Source organism: Melospiza georgiana, chromosome 11 (genome assembly GCF_028018845.1).
Source record: "Melospiza georgiana isolate bMelGeo1 chromosome 11, bMelGeo1.pri, whole genome shotgun sequence".
NCBI lineage: Eukaryota > Metazoa > Chordata > Aves > Passeriformes > Passerellidae > Melospiza > Melospiza georgiana.
In genome coordinates, this window is record NC_080440.1 from 16725407 (window position 1) to 16744395 (window position 18989).

General features: G+C 43.4%; 1 protein-coding gene across 1 annotated transcript in view; it reads left to right on the forward strand.

Moving 5' to 3' along the window:
- DOCK3 (dedicator of cytokinesis 3) overlaps window positions 1-15371 on the forward strand; it is a 188187-nt gene extending 172816 nt beyond the window's left edge. Inside the window, 6 exon segments of the mRNA XM_058032100.1 lie at window positions 1192-1344; window positions 4624-4649; window positions 4651-4743; window positions 5638-5725; window positions 10315-10397; window positions 10879-15371. Coding sequence (XP_057888083.1) covers window positions 1192-1344; window positions 4624-4649; window positions 4651-4743; window positions 5638-5725; window positions 10315-10397; window positions 10879-11385 — 950 coding nt within the window. The 3' untranslated portion in view covers window positions 11386-15371.
- The last annotated feature ends 3618 nt before the right edge of the window (window positions 15372-18989 follow it).

Below are 18989 nucleotides of genomic sequence, written 5' to 3' on the forward strand. Positions count from 1 at the left end.
AAGAAGGTGTCCAGGATATAGTCAGAGATAAAGGCTGATATTTAAATCTTACCCCTTTTCCCATACAGGGGAATTCTGTGTCTCCTAATGGAGAGGGAATATGGAGAAGAGCCCTTTCTCTCAAGCAGTCTTGGGGCTTTTTTTGCTCCATCTGCCAGTAAAATCCTAAGTGACTGGCTGTTGTTATGACACAGATGCAGCAAGGTGATTTAATTGAGGGATCAGATCAGAGGGAGTAGAAAGGTGAGAAGTGAACATCTTGAAATAAAGGCAAATAGCTGCACTAATTACCAAGGGCTGGAAGGAAAATCATGACAAACAGTCACCTGGTGAAACTGGAATAACAGGAGAGGGAAGATGGAACTGAGGAGAGGGCTATCATGTCAGGAAGAGGTCCCTAAGTGGATGTGCCTCAGCTGGCATGTGAATCTTTGGGGGGATCTGAAGGCCTTGGTGCTGTACTGTTTCACGCTGTTTTCCACTTTGGAAGTCCAGTGACAGGCTCACAGTGACAGGCTCACAGTGACAGGCTGTGACAGTCTGTGACAGTCTTCCTGAGCCTGATGACTGCAAAGCATCACCAGCTTCCCTCTTTACGGTATTATTCACTGTTGCTTAGAAACCAACGTGATGAATGCTCCAAAGGCTCTGGGCTGCTGGGTGAGCCAACAGCACCTCCCAGGGATGGGACCCAGACAGATTTCCAGTGGGAAACAGTAAGAGAAGTAATGAGTCTGGAAAGTATTTATCTAGCCTGTGATACAATGTTTCTTCTCTGCTGTTCTGTTCACTTCTAAATCAGGTGAGCACAGCATTCAGACATTACCCACTCATGGGATTTGACTTCTAGTAAGGTCTCAGATGCAATCTGTGTTTCCCGGTGTGCCAGTCACTGTCCTGGTTATTACAATACTGCTGTTGGAAATGGAGCTCTTCCTAATGAGAAAAAGCCTTTACGCTTAAATTCCACTATGGTAATGCAGCTGTGTTCTTCTCCTTGGTGATTCTTCCTTTTGTTTTGTTTTTTAACTGGGTGAATTTGATGCTTGTGAAAATGAGACCAGTATTACTGGCTGGAGCAAGGTACTTCACAGACATGACATGCAGCTCTGCCAATGCACCTCTATCCTTTTTTTTTTTTTTTTTTTTTCCTTTTTTTTTTGGTATTTATTTATATTCTTTTTAATTTAGCGCTGGTGAAAGGTGCTGGATTGACACCCCTGGAGGCTGAAGCCCTCTATTTCCCCACAGAGCAGATACAGCATGGGCGGCAGCTGTGCAAGTTCCCCCACGCTGCCCCCCCCCATGTGCCTCATCTCTGTCCTGGAGGGACCACCTCTAGAGGTGAGAGCATAGCTCAGTCTCCATGACCCATCCAACCCCTGGCCTTTCTGCTGAGACTGCCACCAAAGCTACGAGAGTCACGATGCTGCAGCTGAACACTGCTCAGATGGGAAGTGGACAAAGGCCAACAATTCATCGTAATGGCCACCTAAATTTATCAGCTTAACATCTTTGCCACCTGTGGCTTTAACCTGAGCATGGTTGGGTAGGATTTCTAGGGTTTAGCCTGATTTTTAAATGCTTCTCTCATTTATTCAAATGATAATGCAGGTACTTAGACCACCTTCTCTGTTTTACTGCAGAGTCCTTTCCTGAGGAGATGGATATCTTTAAAACAAATTAGTTCCATCAGTGACCAAAGGAAGCCACGATCTTTTGTATTAAGAATCCAGGAATTCAAATTGTTCTCCACTTCCAAAAAATTACCCTTTTAAGGATTTTTAAAATAGCAACACAGGTGATTCTTTGGCTTGTCCAAAGAAAGTAACTAAGCTATTAAAGAATTTTTAAAGGATAATCATCAGGAAAGTTGATCAATTATTTGATTTTATCACAGTTACAGAAGTCTTAGAACTGAACTCAGAATACTGCAAGAATTTTCTAATTCTGTGCTAACAACAGACAGTAGTAGTTACTCATTATTACCAGTATGTATCTCTCAGTTTTCACCTGGCTTGACCCTTGAGTAGTTTCTTCCCTGTCAGGGAAGCACCACTGTTGTTGTGTAAAAGGTCAATCAGAAATTCAGTTCGGTTTGACTTCATTTGAGGGGGCTCATGAGGCACTGCTGAACTTTACTGCAGTTAAAAGATTACACAACCAGGGATCAGAAAGCAAGAAACTACCTCAAAAAGGCCTGGAAAGAGCTAGGAGTGAGTTAGGGTTTATCAGTAATTTAATTTAAAATACAATTAGTCCTCCTCCAATGCACTCCAAAGGCAATTCCCACATGACACTTGAGTGGCCTCTAAAGGCATCCCTAGTCCTTCCTCAACAATGTCCCTTGTTAACATGTAGAAATTGAGTCCTGCTGTCTTACTCAGCACTTTGCTAGAATATATGTACTTATATAAAACTTCCTTTTTAAATCAAAAAAATTAGGATTTGGTGCAGGAGAAAACTTTTTATAACTATAATAAAAACGATGAATCAGAAGAGATTCAATGACTTCGGAGTTTACATTAATGTTCAGTTTATTCCTTAAAATTACTACTTGTCACAAGTGGATTAATATAATTTCAAAAGCAAAACTATCTCTGGCTTTAGCACAGGTTTTCCTTTCTCATTAGAAAGTACCTACAGTGCTGCACACATCAAGTGCACCAAGCTACATGCTAAAAGGACTAATCCCTGGCACATGCTGCAGCATTTTATTATGGCCACTGTCTGCTCTGGAAGCTTTAGAAGCTTTTTTGACTTTGCTGTTTAAGTTTTGCCAGCCAGAAGCTGCGGTTATTGTGCTATCTGTCCAAAGCAGCAATACTTAAATTTTGTTTGCAGACTGGACTTGGCATAATCTGTTACCATTTTTATAGCTATAGTTAATGATAAATGTAGGGTACCAGTTTTGTAAACTACACTCTGCCAGCACATGTGGGATTTTTTAGGTCCTGCAGTCCAGTGTCTTTTGACACTGTAATCCCATATAAACTGAGAGCAGGTAGAGGTGGTTTGGTCTTTGATATAAAAGAGCAAGGATGACAAGATAAATAAAAAGGAGAAAGTCTGCAGTGTAGGTTGTGCTGTGCTGTAGTTCTGGGCACACCTAAAAGTTCAGCATCTTAACATTTGTCCTGCAGAACAGGACTATCTGTGACCTGTGAGGAAAAGACTCAGCACAAAGCGTTAACACTGTGTTCTCCAAGCTAATGTTGTACATAAAGCAAAGAATGTTGTCTAATTATGTTTCTGTTCTATGTCTGGGGAGAAAATGAGTTCGGGACTAGAATGCAGATACTCTGCTACTGTTCATGTCAGAGTGGGGGTGTAGATTGATCTGGCATCTGCCCCCCCCATGGAAATCTTGCAATTGTAGGACTTTATCCTGCATTCTGCTGGACACATTGTTCCTTCCACTGTGTGCTGAATATTAGTCCCCAAAACTGCATGTTTGCTTTTGCTGGGGTAAAAGCTGCATCAGCCAGCACCAATGCCTTTGCTCATATGTTGGAGTGCTGTCCAGGTAATGTGTGTGGTTGTGGAAGTTTGCCAGAGGGGGCATGTATTCCCCAAAAGCCAGCATGGCTCTGTAATGCGCTGTGTGCTGCCGTCTGTTCAGTGCGTGTTTGTGACGCAATCAAACAATCAGTGCAAATTACAGCTCACTTCAGCAGCTTCACAACATCAATCCTGCCTAATACTGTGCATCCCAAGGGTGGCGTGTGTCAGTAGTGTCAGACTTTAGCAAGTCACTAATGAGAATCATTCTGGCAAACCCACTGTCAGCTGTTGCACATCAGAAGGTGTATTGTTATGTGGCACTCATCTTGAAGGACGTGAGTCCCAAGTAATTCCACCTGCCAGGAAGCTGTTACATTAAATACCCCACTATCTGAAATGACAACTATACAGATAACTAATAGACAAATCAAACTTATTATTCCTACTACCAAACTCTAAGCATTGGTAAATGTCTGGCGTCACCAAAGGGCTCACTACAGCAACACAGTAGTAATCATCATTACAGCAGCATTGTAAGCAAAGTGCCTCTTGCATTTATAACATATGCTATTTATTATTGGGGTTGGTTTGCTTTAACAAGAGGAAGCTGACCAAGATAGCACACGTTAAATGGCAACACTTACCTCTATCCAGAACCAAGGAATAAAGTATTTTCCCACAGATTTATGCTTTAACTGAATGGTGTATCTCAAGCTTTTATCCCTTTCTCCCACATTCAGTCTTGAACAATTTTATGGCATTTCTGTAACTCTACAATACTTTATGGGGCAAAGGAGCATTAGGCACAGCTGATTGCACACAGATGCCCACATTTTTTTAAGTTTGAAAGGAAGCACTTTGCAACAAACAACTAGGCACACACACACCTTACACACCCTACGTGGTATGTCCTTATTTGTATACAAGAAGTCAGTTCTTACTCCATCCTCGTGCTATGCCACCAACAGCCAGCTGCTTAGTGGGCTGGGCACCGTGTTTCCTTGAGTCCTGTGAGCTCGTGTGTCCGAGCCAAGCGCACAGGAGGACTGAGATCCCTGGGCATGCAGAGACATGGCTGTTGTTTGTCCTGTGTACGTGATTTTTCTCACTTGTTTACAGGCTCTCCCTCTCTACCAGATAAGTACCCGCCACTCCCGGGAGATGATGATGCTGCTGCCAGCGCACCGGGACCGACCGAGCAGCGCCATGTACCCCGCAGCCATCATGGAAAACGGACAGGTAGCAGCTCTCGTTTCTGTTTGTCACTTCAACCACCTCAAACTGTGGCTGTAGTTTTGCTGGCTTTGACCACCTTAAAGCTTTCTTTTTTATTTTTGGGAAGCACAGCAATTTAGGATCATTCTCAGAGGTGAAGCAGAACTTTCCCTATTAGGCCACCCCTGGAGGCACTCACTGTGGCAGCTGAGTGATACAAACTGTAGTGACTACTAAAGGGCAGATGCATCCTGTGAAAATGGACACATTTCCCAACTTTATGCTGTGAGCCCAAGTTGTCACACCATTTTCTGTATTTGTTCAGAACCATCGCCATCCATCCTACAGTCCAGCCTCCAAGTTTATTCTAAATAACTTTATGATTTCAAGAGGTATCAGAAACCACGAGAGGTTGAAATAATATTCTGATACATGGGTTTAAAAAAATCTGTGCCCTAATTTCCCTGGACAAAATGAAAAGTGTGCCTACATGTAAGCATTTAAATCTCACCCTGGCCTGCACTTTTGAAAGGCATCTCCCCATCCTGCCCGCTTATCACATTTGTATTGGAGAGCTGTCTCAAAGCATGCAAAGTCAACGATCAAACAAAGCCAAAGATAAGCTTCAGAGGGAAAACAATGTATTCTAGCTGCTAAATGGGCACAAGGCCAGGCTAGAGCTAGTCTGAAATAACTCCTCCTGAGAGCAGGAATTGTGGGCCCTCAGCACTGTTACACCCTGGAGATCCACTCACTCTGCACTGCAGTACCTGCCAATGTAGGCACACCTTAAGGTTCCTAGGGAATCTTTAGTTCAAGAACTTCTTTGCTTAAAAAAAAGGAACAGAAAGTCCCTATGTTGCCCCAGCTGGTCTGTAACTTTTTTAACTCTTCTTTGCTAACTTTCTTCTGTCTTAGCCTCCAAACTTCCAGCGCGCCTTGATCCAGCAGATGATTGGACCGTGCAAACCTTGCAGTGACCCCAACCTGTCAGTGGCTGAGAAAGGTACTCCTCCTTCCCTCTGCAGCATGCATGCTTGCTAGCTAACAATTACTCCTCTGGTCATGCTACAGCAAGTAACAAACGGGCTTCTACATTTCCTGGCGGAGTGCATTTCTCTCACACTTTTCTAATTAACAGTTTAATTAACTGGGCCTTCTGCCAACCTACCATCATTTCAGAGTCTTCACAGTAGGGTGGGGTGGCACAGACCTCCTTATTTCAGAAAGCTTTCTGAGTTTAGCATTTTGGTATTGAAACAATCCCTGCAGCCTTTGTCAAGCAAACTTGCAAAGCAGCAAATGAGAAGTTATCTAAGAACAGCCCTAGATTGGGACTGTATTTTTGACTTATGAGTTATACTGGTTTTTAATACAAAAGTATTGCTCAAAATACAAACATTCCTTGTAATCTCTCTTTGAGGTAGTTTTATATTTATATATCGTTAGCAATATGTGCTTTTTAACTTATTCTTTTGAATAAAAACAGGCAGAGTCCTTGCAGGGGGGAAAAAACTAAAAGAGGAGAATGAATTTGTGTAGTGTAAGAGAAAAGAAGCAGCTTGTGAAGGAGGTGCCATGAACAAAATAATGGGGTCAAAAATTATCTGAAAGGCAGAATTCTCAAAAAGCAGAAGAGGGCAAAATTCCTGAATCAGAATCTGAGACAAGAAGGCTGTCTAAGCAAGCAGCAGTCATGTATGGCTGGGGAAAATGGTATCCTAAAAGATTTTTAAGGCCAGGAAAGACCACTGCAACTATCTAGTCTGATCTACACTGCACACTCAGATTTTTATCTGTCTTTTTGTTTCAGTAACTGTGCCAGAACTAAACTGTACCTTAAAAAAAAAAAAAACTAATTTTATTTTAGAATTTCTAAGAAGTCAGAATCCCCCACTTCAACATGAGTGGTCCAGATTGAAACCAAAACCAGTTCTGAATAAATGGCAGAATGATGACTTGATGACAATAATGAGTGATGACAAAAGAGTTCAGATGGGAGTGAGCTCTATCTTAGCCATGTAAGTTTGAACCAAACAGATGACAGAGATGGTGAGATCTTTGTACTGGACAGGAGAAAGATCTGAAAAAGGAAAGTAGATAAATATTTATTGTCTGTCTAGGAAAAAATACTTGAATTTGTATCTGTGGGTGATATTATGCAGGAGTGTGGTATTCAGTGCCAGGAGATCAAAGACAGAATCCCCAAGAAGCCACAGAAGACACAGGTGATGTTCAGTGGGGATGGTGAGGCAGGAATCCCAGCTCTTGTGCCTGGCTGGTGGCACAGTGCAGTCACAGGTGCTGCTGGCAGGCCTGAGCCCTCAGCATTCCATGGAGTTGGGCTGCCATCTGCCCTGGATTTTGTCAGGGCACCCCCTGCTGGCCGTGTCACAAGTCCTGGTTGTAATTCCCAGTGACAGTGGTGACATCAGTCACCCAGAGCAGAATGGTTCAGATGCAGCCTCCCCACTAATGAAACTTGGCCACTGAACAGTCACAGAGAGAGACCTGGGCTAAGTCACAGCACTGGGAGCTCCCTGCTTGGGTTCTTCCCTGAAGCAGTTTGGCTAAAACACTGGTTTTACTGGGCAGCAGCCACTCATCATCTCACCTTCTTCCTGCACTCCTCAATACTCAAAAGGCTGTGAATGAGGGAACACTGAGAAAGCATAAATGGATTTTTCACTGGGGTACCATGTGTTCTTCTTCACATTCTCGTTCTGCATCTCAGTGTTTAAAAAAGCCCCAAAACAACAAGCACAGCAATAGTTTTACAGGCCAAGGAAATCAAGTTTTCTCTCCTTTTCATTTGGGGATGGGATATGGCAGGAGAGATGAGCAAGGCTGGCACTGCTGTTGCATCTTGTCCCTCTGTTTTAGCTCACTGACACCGATTGCAGTAGTGCAAATCAGAGCACTGGTGTTCGGTTTCTCGGCTGTTTTATGGCCTGGAAAGGCTCGGGGTGGCCTTGGGCAGCCCGCGCTCCAAAGGACGAGAAGAGGCTTCAGGTTTTTCCTTGTTCTTCAGTGTTTATTAGTTATTTATCTAAAAGATTTTCTCTCAGCCCGACAGAGGTCTGCACAGCAGCCAGCCATGAGCACACTGAGAGCCCCCGGGGCGGTCACCTATCTTTATACTCAAAATTATGTATACAATATTTATCAATTTTCCCCAATACCTTCTACCCTTATTGACCAGTGCACCTTTAGTAATAACCAATCCCAAAGTGCCAACATCACCACAGAAGATGGAGGCTAAGAAGAAGAAGAAGAAGGACAGGAGACGCCCCAATTCCTCCATCTTACTTCTTTAGATCCCCCTGTACAGAAATCCTAAACCCTGTGTCTTACACTCTAATTAACTTATCCCTTCACCATTCACCCCAGTGAAATCCTCCCATCCTCATACAGGTGTCATCTCCTGTGCAGGATCAAAGTCCAGCCACCAGACACTTCTGGCAACATTCCAGGACTCCCGAGCCCCCCAAGGGTGGTCTCGGTGACTCTGCACATCAGTCCTGAGGTGCTGAGATCCCACACTCTGGCATGTGTACAGGGAAAATCCATCTGGAGCCACATCACTTATACAGAGAGGCAGGCCCTGGTTTGAACCTGCTCTCTGTCAGATTCTTCTTCATAAGCCTTTCTCAGGTTCTCAGGCTGAGAGTCTCTCTTTAAAAAAAAAAAAACATGTACTTTTATATTTTTATGGGGTTTGTTCTGTCTTATGAAGCTGTCACTTTGTGATCTTTTTTACTTTAGGGAATTTTAGGCCTTGGGGAGCCCCTGCTCATGCTAACTCATGAACTAGGGAGGAAAAAAAAAAAAAAAGAAACCTTTCAAAGTCATTTTAGAAAGAAATGCACCAAGAATGGCTGCAGGCATTTTAATTAAGGAGAAATCCTCTTCAGATGTCAAACTCCATGTTTATTTCTCCAGGCTTCCATTTTGCAAACTGAAGATGGAAAAAGCTATTTTTAGCTCAATTTTCTTTGACAGGCTCAATTAATTACTTTTTTTCTGAAGAAATTGCAGTTGCTTATTTGTTTTTAAACAAACATACAACTGTTGTATGTCTCTTCTCAGAATAAATCAAGTCATGTTTGGAAGGAAGCTGCATTTTAATAATGTTCAAGGTTGACAGAATTCTCAAGATCTTGAAAAAGGTTCATGTTCATGTCAAGAAGCAGCTTTTATTTCTATGACAAACCAAGTCCATGAAGTTCATATTCAGTCTCTGTTAAATGCAGCAAGCATTGATCTCTCTATACTTCCTGATTCAGAGATTTGATCTCTTCAAGAGACTTTATAATACAAGGAGGCCAAACTGTTGTCTTTAAATATTTTGTCATCAAAGCTCTTGATCAACTCTGTAGCTTAATAAATTGAAGCTTTGAAGTAATTTCTTTTGCAACAGATTGAAACAGATTGAGGTGTAATTTCCTTCATGTCCTTTATTCAGTCTTCACTGAGCCTGCAGTGCAGCCACAGGCCATCCTGTGTTTCCACAGGGTTTTGCCATGTTCCCTTGTCACCACTCCCCACAAACCAGGAGAGCTCACACCTGAGATTCAGGTGGGATTCCTTTGGTGAGATTTCATTTTTACCTCCACACTGATTGGCAAAAATCCTCCCAGAGTCCTACTGCTCTTCAGATTTGTTAGAAATGAGCCCAGGGATGGAGGGGAGCTGGTCAGACTAACCCTGCAATCACCTAACTCTCACTTCCTTAACAAAGCATCTCTAAACTTAACACTCTGTAGCCTATCTGTGCTTACAGTCCTGCCATTCACTGAGTCCCTGGACTCTGTCTCTCTGCTACTGAAGAGCACACTGGAAAGCCAGTGCTGGCCCCCCAAATTCCCTGTCCTGTTACCCAAGTTCCATCTGTTTCAATCCTTCAGCTGTGCCAGCAGCACCCAGTAGCTGGAGCCTGGACAGCGGGAGCCGGGAGGCGCTGCCATTCCTGTCTGCCCACGCTGGGAGCGTCCTGGCGCCACCAGTGCCTCCCCGAAGCCTGCCCCATGGTAAGGAGTGCCCATGGCCTGCTGCAAGTGCCTGCAGCTCGCACACACACAAAGCCAGACCACCTAAAAGCTGACTGGAGCCTTTTCCCTCCACCCCTGTAGAAACAAAAACTCCATAGTCTTTACTGGTCTGCTAGGTTTTCAGGTTTGCTTTTTTTCCAAATCTTCAAGTTCTTGCAGTCCTTAAGCAATGTGGACTTGGGTGTACTGTGGGACTAGAATTAAGTGTGAGAGTGCCAAAGCTTGGTGTGGCTTCTTACCAATGACCAACTTTAGCAATAATTTAGGCTTACAGAATAAAACTTAAAAGGTTCATTGTTTAAGAGCCTGTTGCCTTGCCATGAGATTCTCAATAATGGAGCAGTGAAACATCTCTCTCTGCACTGAATTTCTCCTTAGCAGCCTGTGTGTGACAGATGCACTCCGCAGTATCCATCAGACAGGCATCCCTAGGCTGGCCTGAGCAGCATTTGGAGCTGTTACCTGGCATTACAGAGCTAAACCCAGTTCTGTGGCTGCAATGAAACAGCACCAGTCTGCATTTCTGACCCTTGTCTCGTTCCAGGCCACTACTCACTGCACTTTGATGCCTTCCACCACCAGCTCAGTGATGCTCCTCCGGCACTGCCCGCACGAACGTTGCGCAAGGTAATGGCAGGAGAGCAGAGGGATGCAGGAGCACAGTGGGCTTCTGAAAGGGATCCTCCCCTTCTCTGCTCCCACCAAACAGCTTAAGAATGCAGAAACACTTTTTATAACATGCTAGTAACTTGCACATGAGAAAACCCACTGAAAGTTCTTAACCTATTCCACAGCTGAATGCTACAGAAATAACTCACGGGTTGTAGGTCCTTCCCTTTTCCTTTTTTGCACCATATGCTGTGATTTCAGCACCCTGATCATCACCTCAGCTGCTGTTTCTCTAACAGCTCTGGTGTTGTTGAGTGCACTTGTCTGCCCACAAGTGGTACTTCCATGCATGTAAACCAATAATCCTTGACATTCTGAACATAAATGGAACTGCACCGTTGTTAACAACGCTGTCAAAAGCTGAAATGGGGATCAACACACAAGATGCAGCATTGCCTCCTTTGTCAATTTTAACCTGGTTTTGTTTCTCTCCAAACAGTCTCCTCTTCATCCTATCCCTGCATCGCCCACCAGTCCGCAGTCTGGGCTAGATGGCAGTAACTCCACTTTATCGGGCAGTGCCAGCAGTGGTGTCTCTTCCTTGAGCGAGAGCAATTTTGGACATTCTTCTGAACCACCTCCTCGCACAGACACCATGGATTCCGTGCCCAGCCAGGCCTGGAACACTGACGAAGATCTAGAGACACCCTACCTCCCTGTCAGGTACAGTCTCTCTGAGCCTGATGTCCTGGAGTCGCTCAAATCCCAGCCATGCCGAAGCCACTCTGCTCCAACTGGAGTCATTCCTCAGGACACCATGGACCCTCCTGCTTTACCCCCCAAACCTTACCACTCCCGGCTGCCAAACATGGAGAACGAGGAGGGGATGATGATTGAAGATGATGACAAACACCGCCCGTTGCATCGTAAGGTGTCCCAACCGGTGAGTGCTGGAAAGGAAGAGCAGGCCAGGGTGGCGTGGGAGCATGGCATCAGCGAGCAGTAGGGACAGCTCCTGGCACGCAGCTGGCATTGGCATTCCAGGTCTGGCTACGACAGAGAGCGAGCGGGACTCGGAGAACAGCAAACCGATTTTCTACTGCCGCAAGGTTGTGTCTGAAGCCCACAAAAGCGATTGGGCCAGCATGGCAGGTTGCTGCTTTCCTTTTTAATTTCTTTTTACGCCTTTCCGTTATGTTTTTTAACTTTCTGTGCAGTGGACAGTTTATTCCTTCTGCAGTTTCTTAACCACATCACACGGCATATGAGCCATAGAGACTTGCAGAAGCTGAAAAATACAATTTTAAGTGGAGGGGAAAACGGGGGGAATGTGGCAAGTTGATTTTGAACCTGCTTTCCTCCCAGTTCTGAGACGCACATGAGTAGAAGCAGTTGCACTAGGGACACATTTCTTTGCTGTACAGAATTGAAAGCTCATTGCTGAAATCAGGGATTCTATGAACTGTCAGGCTGGAAGGTGCATGAGCTGCAGGCAGTGGAAAGATGGCAATTCTAAGAAGAAATTGGCTCTTTTGAGAGCAGGATTGTACATATCTGTGCAGTGATCTCCCTGCATTCGTTCATAGGTGCTGAGGCAATCTAAAGCAGTGCTGATGCACTGATCTCCAAGATATCATTTCCAACAAACTCTGCCTCCTTTGTTTTTTATGTACTGTTTCATTTCTTAAATTTTGCTTTCACTGGCTAAGCCAACCTGCTTTCTCATGGGAATCGTGTTATTCATCTGTGCTACAGAATGAGAGGAGGTTGGTGGCTACTGGAGCTACAACCTCATTGTAGGCCTTTCCCATGCCCAGCTTTGGGCAGGCTGTTGACACCAGCATTTCTATTCCAGATTAAAACAAAACCAACCAAATTGAGTTTCTTATGCCACAAGCTGGTTGCTGACCCAGCCAGTAAAGAAAAGGTGGCTTAAATGCATCATATCCAACAATCCTTGCCTCAGGGCTGAACATCATAATTCTCACCAACTTCCATCACCCAGGAGCTGAGATTCATTCCTGTTAACTCAATATCCTCAGTCCCTCCCAACAACTCACTGCAGCTGGTGTGCAGAAAGAATCTCCCGTCTCTCAGAGCAGACAGAAAACACCAAGACTTGAGCAATGCCTGGTATCAAGTGTACACCCAGAGTCAGGGACCTTAAAGGCAACCTGTAAAGAACAAGTGTTTGTTTCCTCTTTTGCTTCTTTAGAATGTGTAGTAAGAGCTGCTGCTCCTCTCTTCTGGAAGGTTGATTTCTTTTTCCTCTTCTCCTCAGGCAGCAATACACCCTTTCCCCATCCCATATTTTTTAATAATAAGCTCTAGAAAGGACTGAAGAACATTGTGGGGGAACCAAGCCACACCACACAAACCAGAACTGTGCAGAGCTGAAGACAGTTCAGGCCTATGAACCCAAAATATGCCTTTTAATCAGTACTTGCACAGTTCAGGAAAAAAATATCAGTGGGTAAAATTGTTCTTTACATAGAAAAGATCATGGTTCTAAGAAGCCTTTTATTCCTGTTTTCATACTTATCAAGAATTTTTCAGTCAAAATAGTATCAAATATTTAATGTTTTTAGACAAACAAGCCACCTTCCTTTCCCTTGCCATACCCACACACATTTTAGCCTGCCTTATAACCCTTTCAGCTGCAGACTGCAAAGCACACTCGTAGGATGGAAACAGCCCTCCCTCTTTCCTACCACTGAAAAATCTGAAGCACATTCAAGTAAGACCTCCACCATATAAATTAGTGCCAGAAACAGGAACAGCACCCAACTTACATCTTGAATTCTTGCCTAATGACTCAGTTTCTCCTGCTAAAAACAGCATAAAGAAGCAAAAAAGGATTATTATAAATCTTTTACAGGTCACCTTTAGCACTACCTCTAAATACAGTGACTGGGCAGAGTACATGGTTTCTGAACTGGCTAAAGATGGTCTGGCTGTATCAAGTCTGGACTCAGCAGTTGTATGAAGGGGACTTTAAGAGGATTTGTTTGTTTTCTTTCTCAAGCTCTAGCCCATGCAAAACTACTAAGTTATAGATTTGTTTCTTAAATGGCCTATTTGGCTGGAACAAAATCTCTCTTGCTTCCTCTATTTTGTTACTAACACAGGCTGCTTGTAATCATTATATCCTTCACAATTTAAACAATGATAATAAAATCTGGCCCATAGTGGATGTTTCATCTTTAGCAGGAAGGAGAGTTTTCCAATGCTAGGATAGTCCTCAATGTTAACAAACCAAGCTGATCTCTGGTATAGAACAAATGCAGGAAAACAACTGATGTTTTCAGTAAAGGTAAGTCAAGGTAATTCCTTAGAAAAGGGTGAAATGTTTTCATATATGCTATCCTCCAATCCCACTGAGACTCTTCCAGTGAATTTCTTCAAAGAACTAAGTTTTACTTCCATCTCCCTTGCCCCAGCCTCTTTTTTTTTCCTGGCAGCAAGACTAAAAGTAGTAAATGTAGTGACTTACCGAGCTTCCTTAATGTGAAAAACCAGCAGGTCTTGCAAATAAAACTTTGCAGAACCAAGAATGCAATTACCATGGGACTGAGTCCCAGGCAGCTGGAAAACCTGCCCACCAGATCTCTAATCAGTCTCTGAAAATGCATCATCCTGCTCTGATTAGAGACCTGGTACAACAGCAGTGAGTCCAACTGGGGAGTCTGGCTTCCCTATATATTTGCAAGAGTTTGAAGATCAATCAGGTGATGTGTACAAATACCTAATTTATGGCAGGTCCACATAAAGAATGGTGGAATAAATTGCTGAATTTACCAAATTTAAGCCTCTCTGGAGTTAAATTTCTGTTATTGTTCTGATATCTACCAAGTATTCTGTCTCCCTTTTCAGTGTTTGCCTTAAAGGGAGCAGAAGATAGAAAGACTATTAATTGAGATTTTGTGAATCTTGGAACTAACATTGCCTGGAACTACTATTTCTCTGTAGGGTGAGGTGTCTTTTAGCATAGTACAACTCCAACATCAAGCTCAGTCCTGGAGTAGGTGGAAGCAACAGCAGTTGTTGCACTTGCCCAACAGGATTTGAAGATTCCTTGTATAAAACACAGCAAGAGGATGTTTTGAACAGGACCTTGACTTTCTATACCTAACTCTAATTCAACCTCAGTGTACTTGCCTTCATTGGGTTTTCTTTGCATAAGAAAATAGCATGTGCATTCCTGAGAAAATTGGTGGAATTCTGCTATAAATCTCTCCATCATCAGTGTACCTGCTGGCCCCATTTGAAACAAAATTGAGACGGAGCTACAGTGGTAGAAGAAAAGCAATTCAAACAATTTCTCTGAATCCTACTTTTTTTTCCAATTGTTGGATTGGTTTTATTGCTGTATGCAAGACTCAGATCCTTTTTCGTATTTTCCTCTGTTTGGTTTTTAGCTTATTTACCCTTTTTTAGGTAAGGGATATTGCATATCCCTTCTGTGGAGTATCAGCCAAAACTGGGGAGGCTGGAGAGAGCAAGAGCCTTTGGGAAACAAATTATGTGATATTTAAAATTTCCTCTGGTCATGCTTCTTTGTAAATACCCCCATTTGAATGCTGTGTATTTGTACAGGAAATTGAGCAAAAAATGTATAGATTGTGATGTCTGACTGGTATTCTGCCCTGTAAATGTGTTTTTAACCTCTGGCATTCTGTGCTTATTTAAAAAAAAAAAAAAGGCAAAAACCTCTAACCACTTCTCTTTTGTGTATTCATGTTTAAAATAAAATGAAAACAGCTATCTTATCTATAATGGAAATCAAATTCAAAAGGAAAAAATTAATTTGTACAAGTGTCCTAAAGGTACTTCATTGTATATATTGTGATAGCATGTTTCCAGAACCAACAAATAAGTGGTGTGAATTTTAGATGTAAATATCTGCCGTTTGTTTTGGGTTCCTTTCCCTTCCCCATTCACTCGACTGCTGTGATGTGGAATTAAAGATTAATACCTGACATTAAAACAGTACAGCTGTATGGTTGTTGTCATCTTATTGCAAAAGTTCCACACCTTCTTAGTGATTTCTCATGGGAATCTCCTTGCAGCACTGACTCCTTCACAGCACAGCCAACAAACTCCAACTCTCTCCTCACCCAGCTAAGCCACTCTTTTGTAGCACTCCTCTTCTTACTGGACACAGCTGTGACCTGTTCCCAATCTTTGGTGATTAGTGCAGCTGCAGCTCCTCAGGTGTGAGATTACCTTCTGCACTAGCTTTATTTTCTTACATACTATCCCCCCACATGTGGTCATTGCTATCCTCAGGCTGCTCCAAACCTTCACAAGAGACAAGAGCCCTCACGTCCCACCTTTGTGTGAATGGGCAAAATGGGGGCCAACCCAAAGGACCTTGTGTGTAGTGAGGGAACAGCTTCCATGTTTAAGTGTTATTTAAGATCAACCCCTTGAAGCAGCAGCAGGTACAGCCCCCTCCTGGTGTGGGCAGGTGGATGGACATGGCACCTGCAGCAGCCCCAGGTACAGTTTTGGGACAATATTTCAGAGACAAAGCTGTCCCCTAGGACAGCTGTGGAGTGGCTGGGTGCCACTTCCTTATCAGCTGGGGTCAAACCACCACTGTCCCACTGCCCAAAAGATGGCTACTCTTTTATTGCAATAGTATTTAAATACTGATCATTTTAACAGACTAGATGTGAAAGAATAGTAGTTCAGACATGTATGAACACAGGATTTGGGAATTGAGGCTCCTAAGCTCTAATTTTCTTCCATTACCACTAATAAGCCAGGTCATTGTACAGGAGGCAAAATAACTCATTAAATGTCTCAACAAACCAACAAAAAAACTTCTGAAACCTGTCTCAAAAGACATTTAGCAGCAAGTCTGACTCTTCAGGTGGCCCCAGGATGTACATGGACTGCCAAGGCACCCTTTGCACACACCACATACAAATACTGAGAAGAGAAACTGTAACAGGCTCTGAAGTCTGTATCAGTCACAGAATAGAATCATAGAATCATTCCTGTTGGAAAAGACCTCCAAGATCACCAAATCCAACCTTCAACCAAATACCACTCTGCCCTCTAAACCATATTGTGAAGTGCCACATCCACTTGGTTTTTGAACACTTGCAGGGATGGTGACTCCACCATTTCCCTGGGCAACCTGTTCCAGGGCTTAACCATCCTTTCAGTGAAGAAATTTTTCCTACTGTTTCCAACCCTGATACAACTTGAGGCCATTTCCTCTTCTTTTGTCAATTGTTCCCTGGGAGAAAAGGCTGACCCACACCTGGCTACAACATTTCAGGCAGCTGTAGAGAGTGATAAGAGCTCCAGCCTGAACACCCTGGTACCCTCAGCCACTCCTCCTGGGGCTTATGTTCCCAACCCTTCACCCTGTCTACAATCAGACCCTTTGAGACTGTTTCTAAGCCAGCTTATTAAACCTTAGTTAAGTAAGTATTTTTTATTTAGACAAAAAATTATTTATTAACCAAGCACAGGTAATAAAAAGTCTGTTTTGGCACAACAAAAGATGTGTGAAGCCCTCAGCTTTAAACAAGAGTTTTTAAAATACTCTAGTTTCTGCTAAACCAACAGAACAATTTTTTCACTGCAAGTCCAATACCTTATTTAAGCTGCCACTAGTCAGATTGAAATCTAAATCCCATGTCCAAATACCTCTTCTTATCTAAATAAGAAAACTTCAGCACAGTTTCAAAATATGATTTGTCCAACTCAGTATGGATTTCATTACAAAGCTGATAAGAGGAGAAATTAAACCTCTAGCAATGACTCTAACCTGGCAGATGAAAGATGCAGCCTTCTACACCCTATACATAAATGTCATAAATATGCCCCCATTTCTGGAAGATTCTTAACAAGCCATGGACACAAACACAGTTCACAAGGCAGAACTCTGAGCTCAGGTGTCTTAAGAGAAGGTTCACACACCACTTCTCTCTTTTAATCCCACATGAATTAACCCAAATTTGGAACAGTAGATCTATTACACTTATCTTCTTTCCAGCATTCATTCACAGCAGTACTGCATTAACTCATCCCAAACTGTTTCCTGTCCCCCTGACAGAACTCACTTTGTCCTCGCAGCCCAGCACCCCAGGCTGAGCCCCTCCATCCCTCCCCATGTCTGGAGGAGATTTGTGCTCTCAGAAGGCAGAGCCAGCACAGCCCCAGCCCCACAGCTGCCAGAACAGCCTCTGGCTGCCTGCACCTCCCAAGGACTCCAATCCCCACAGATCCACTGAGCCAAATTCACTCTCCTGCCCACTCAATGGGCTGACCTGCCCAGGCAGACCTTAGGGCACCTTCCAGTGCCTAAAGGGGTTCCAAGAGAGCAGGAGAGGGACTTTGGACCAGGCCCTAGAGTGATGAAGCCATTCCCTCATGCCCTTACACTGACAAAGACCAGGGTGACATTGCATACCAGGAAGAAACAACAGTGAGGAGCAGCACAAGCTCTCCATCACCCAGGTCTCAGCCAGGACAAATCCCTAATGCTTCAGAGAGACAGGGCTGGAGGGTGTGGAACAAATAGAGCCCCAAAAACCTCACCGTGGATTAAGAACAAGCACAAGGTAAAATGCAAGGAATCTATTCTAGCTGCTGAAACAAACTATAAATAAAAAGAAGGGAAAAAATCCAAAAGACAAAAGGAGTCCTTGTTTTTTCCTCAGACCCTTTTGAGGATCCCATATTGAAATACAGAAGCTCATTTCCCAATCCAAAACCAAATAAAATCACTTGTCTTGTGTTCTACAAAAATGTATAAAGTTGCTAGTTCAAAGATGTTTCATAATTGCACTCTTTTGGTAAGTAAACTCTGTCCTTATTATGACCTTCCTAAAGTTTCCTAATTCCAAATTTAAGTTCTATTCCCACCTAATTACAAAGCCACTTCATCTCACAGTTCTTTTGGCCACTCTCCTGATAACGAACAAGGGCACTTCAAGCCACCACTTATCTTCACAGCTAAGTGACTTTAAAGGGCAATGAGCATTATTTTAAAAATGCCAATAATCTTCCTAAAGCATACTGACATTGAGCAATCCTGGAAATCGTTATGGACCGACTTAATAATATTTATATTGATCTTAACAACCACATTTGGAGAGATAAAAAGATCTAGAAATGTGCAAAACCATGTCTCCTAATGAACACATTATGTACTCTCACTGGTAATTAATGTCCTAATAACTGCTCACCTGTTGTGACCTTTCCTGAGTCAGGTGCTTCTCCTCCCCTCGTCAAGCTTATCACTTGCACCTGGCGACCTGCAAGAAAATTCTGATTAGGCACTGCCCCAGCAGGCTGCCTCAAGAGCCTGCCTGTGCAAGAGAGCCCACAGAGCTCCATGGGAGCCCCCTTGCTGTACTACAGGGCTGTGTGACTTTGCCTCTCCCTTCCTTCATTGGAATGATATCCCACGATACAGAGTTACTTAGAAAGCCGCAGAAGGAGCTATCAGCAGGTGTGCGCTCCTCTCCCAGCTCCACGGGAATTTCAGTTATAAACTCATAGTGTTGGGGATTGTTGAAGGTAGTTAACGGCACTAACTGTGAAAACTTTCAGAACAGAATAAAAATATTCCGAGTTGGAAAAGAC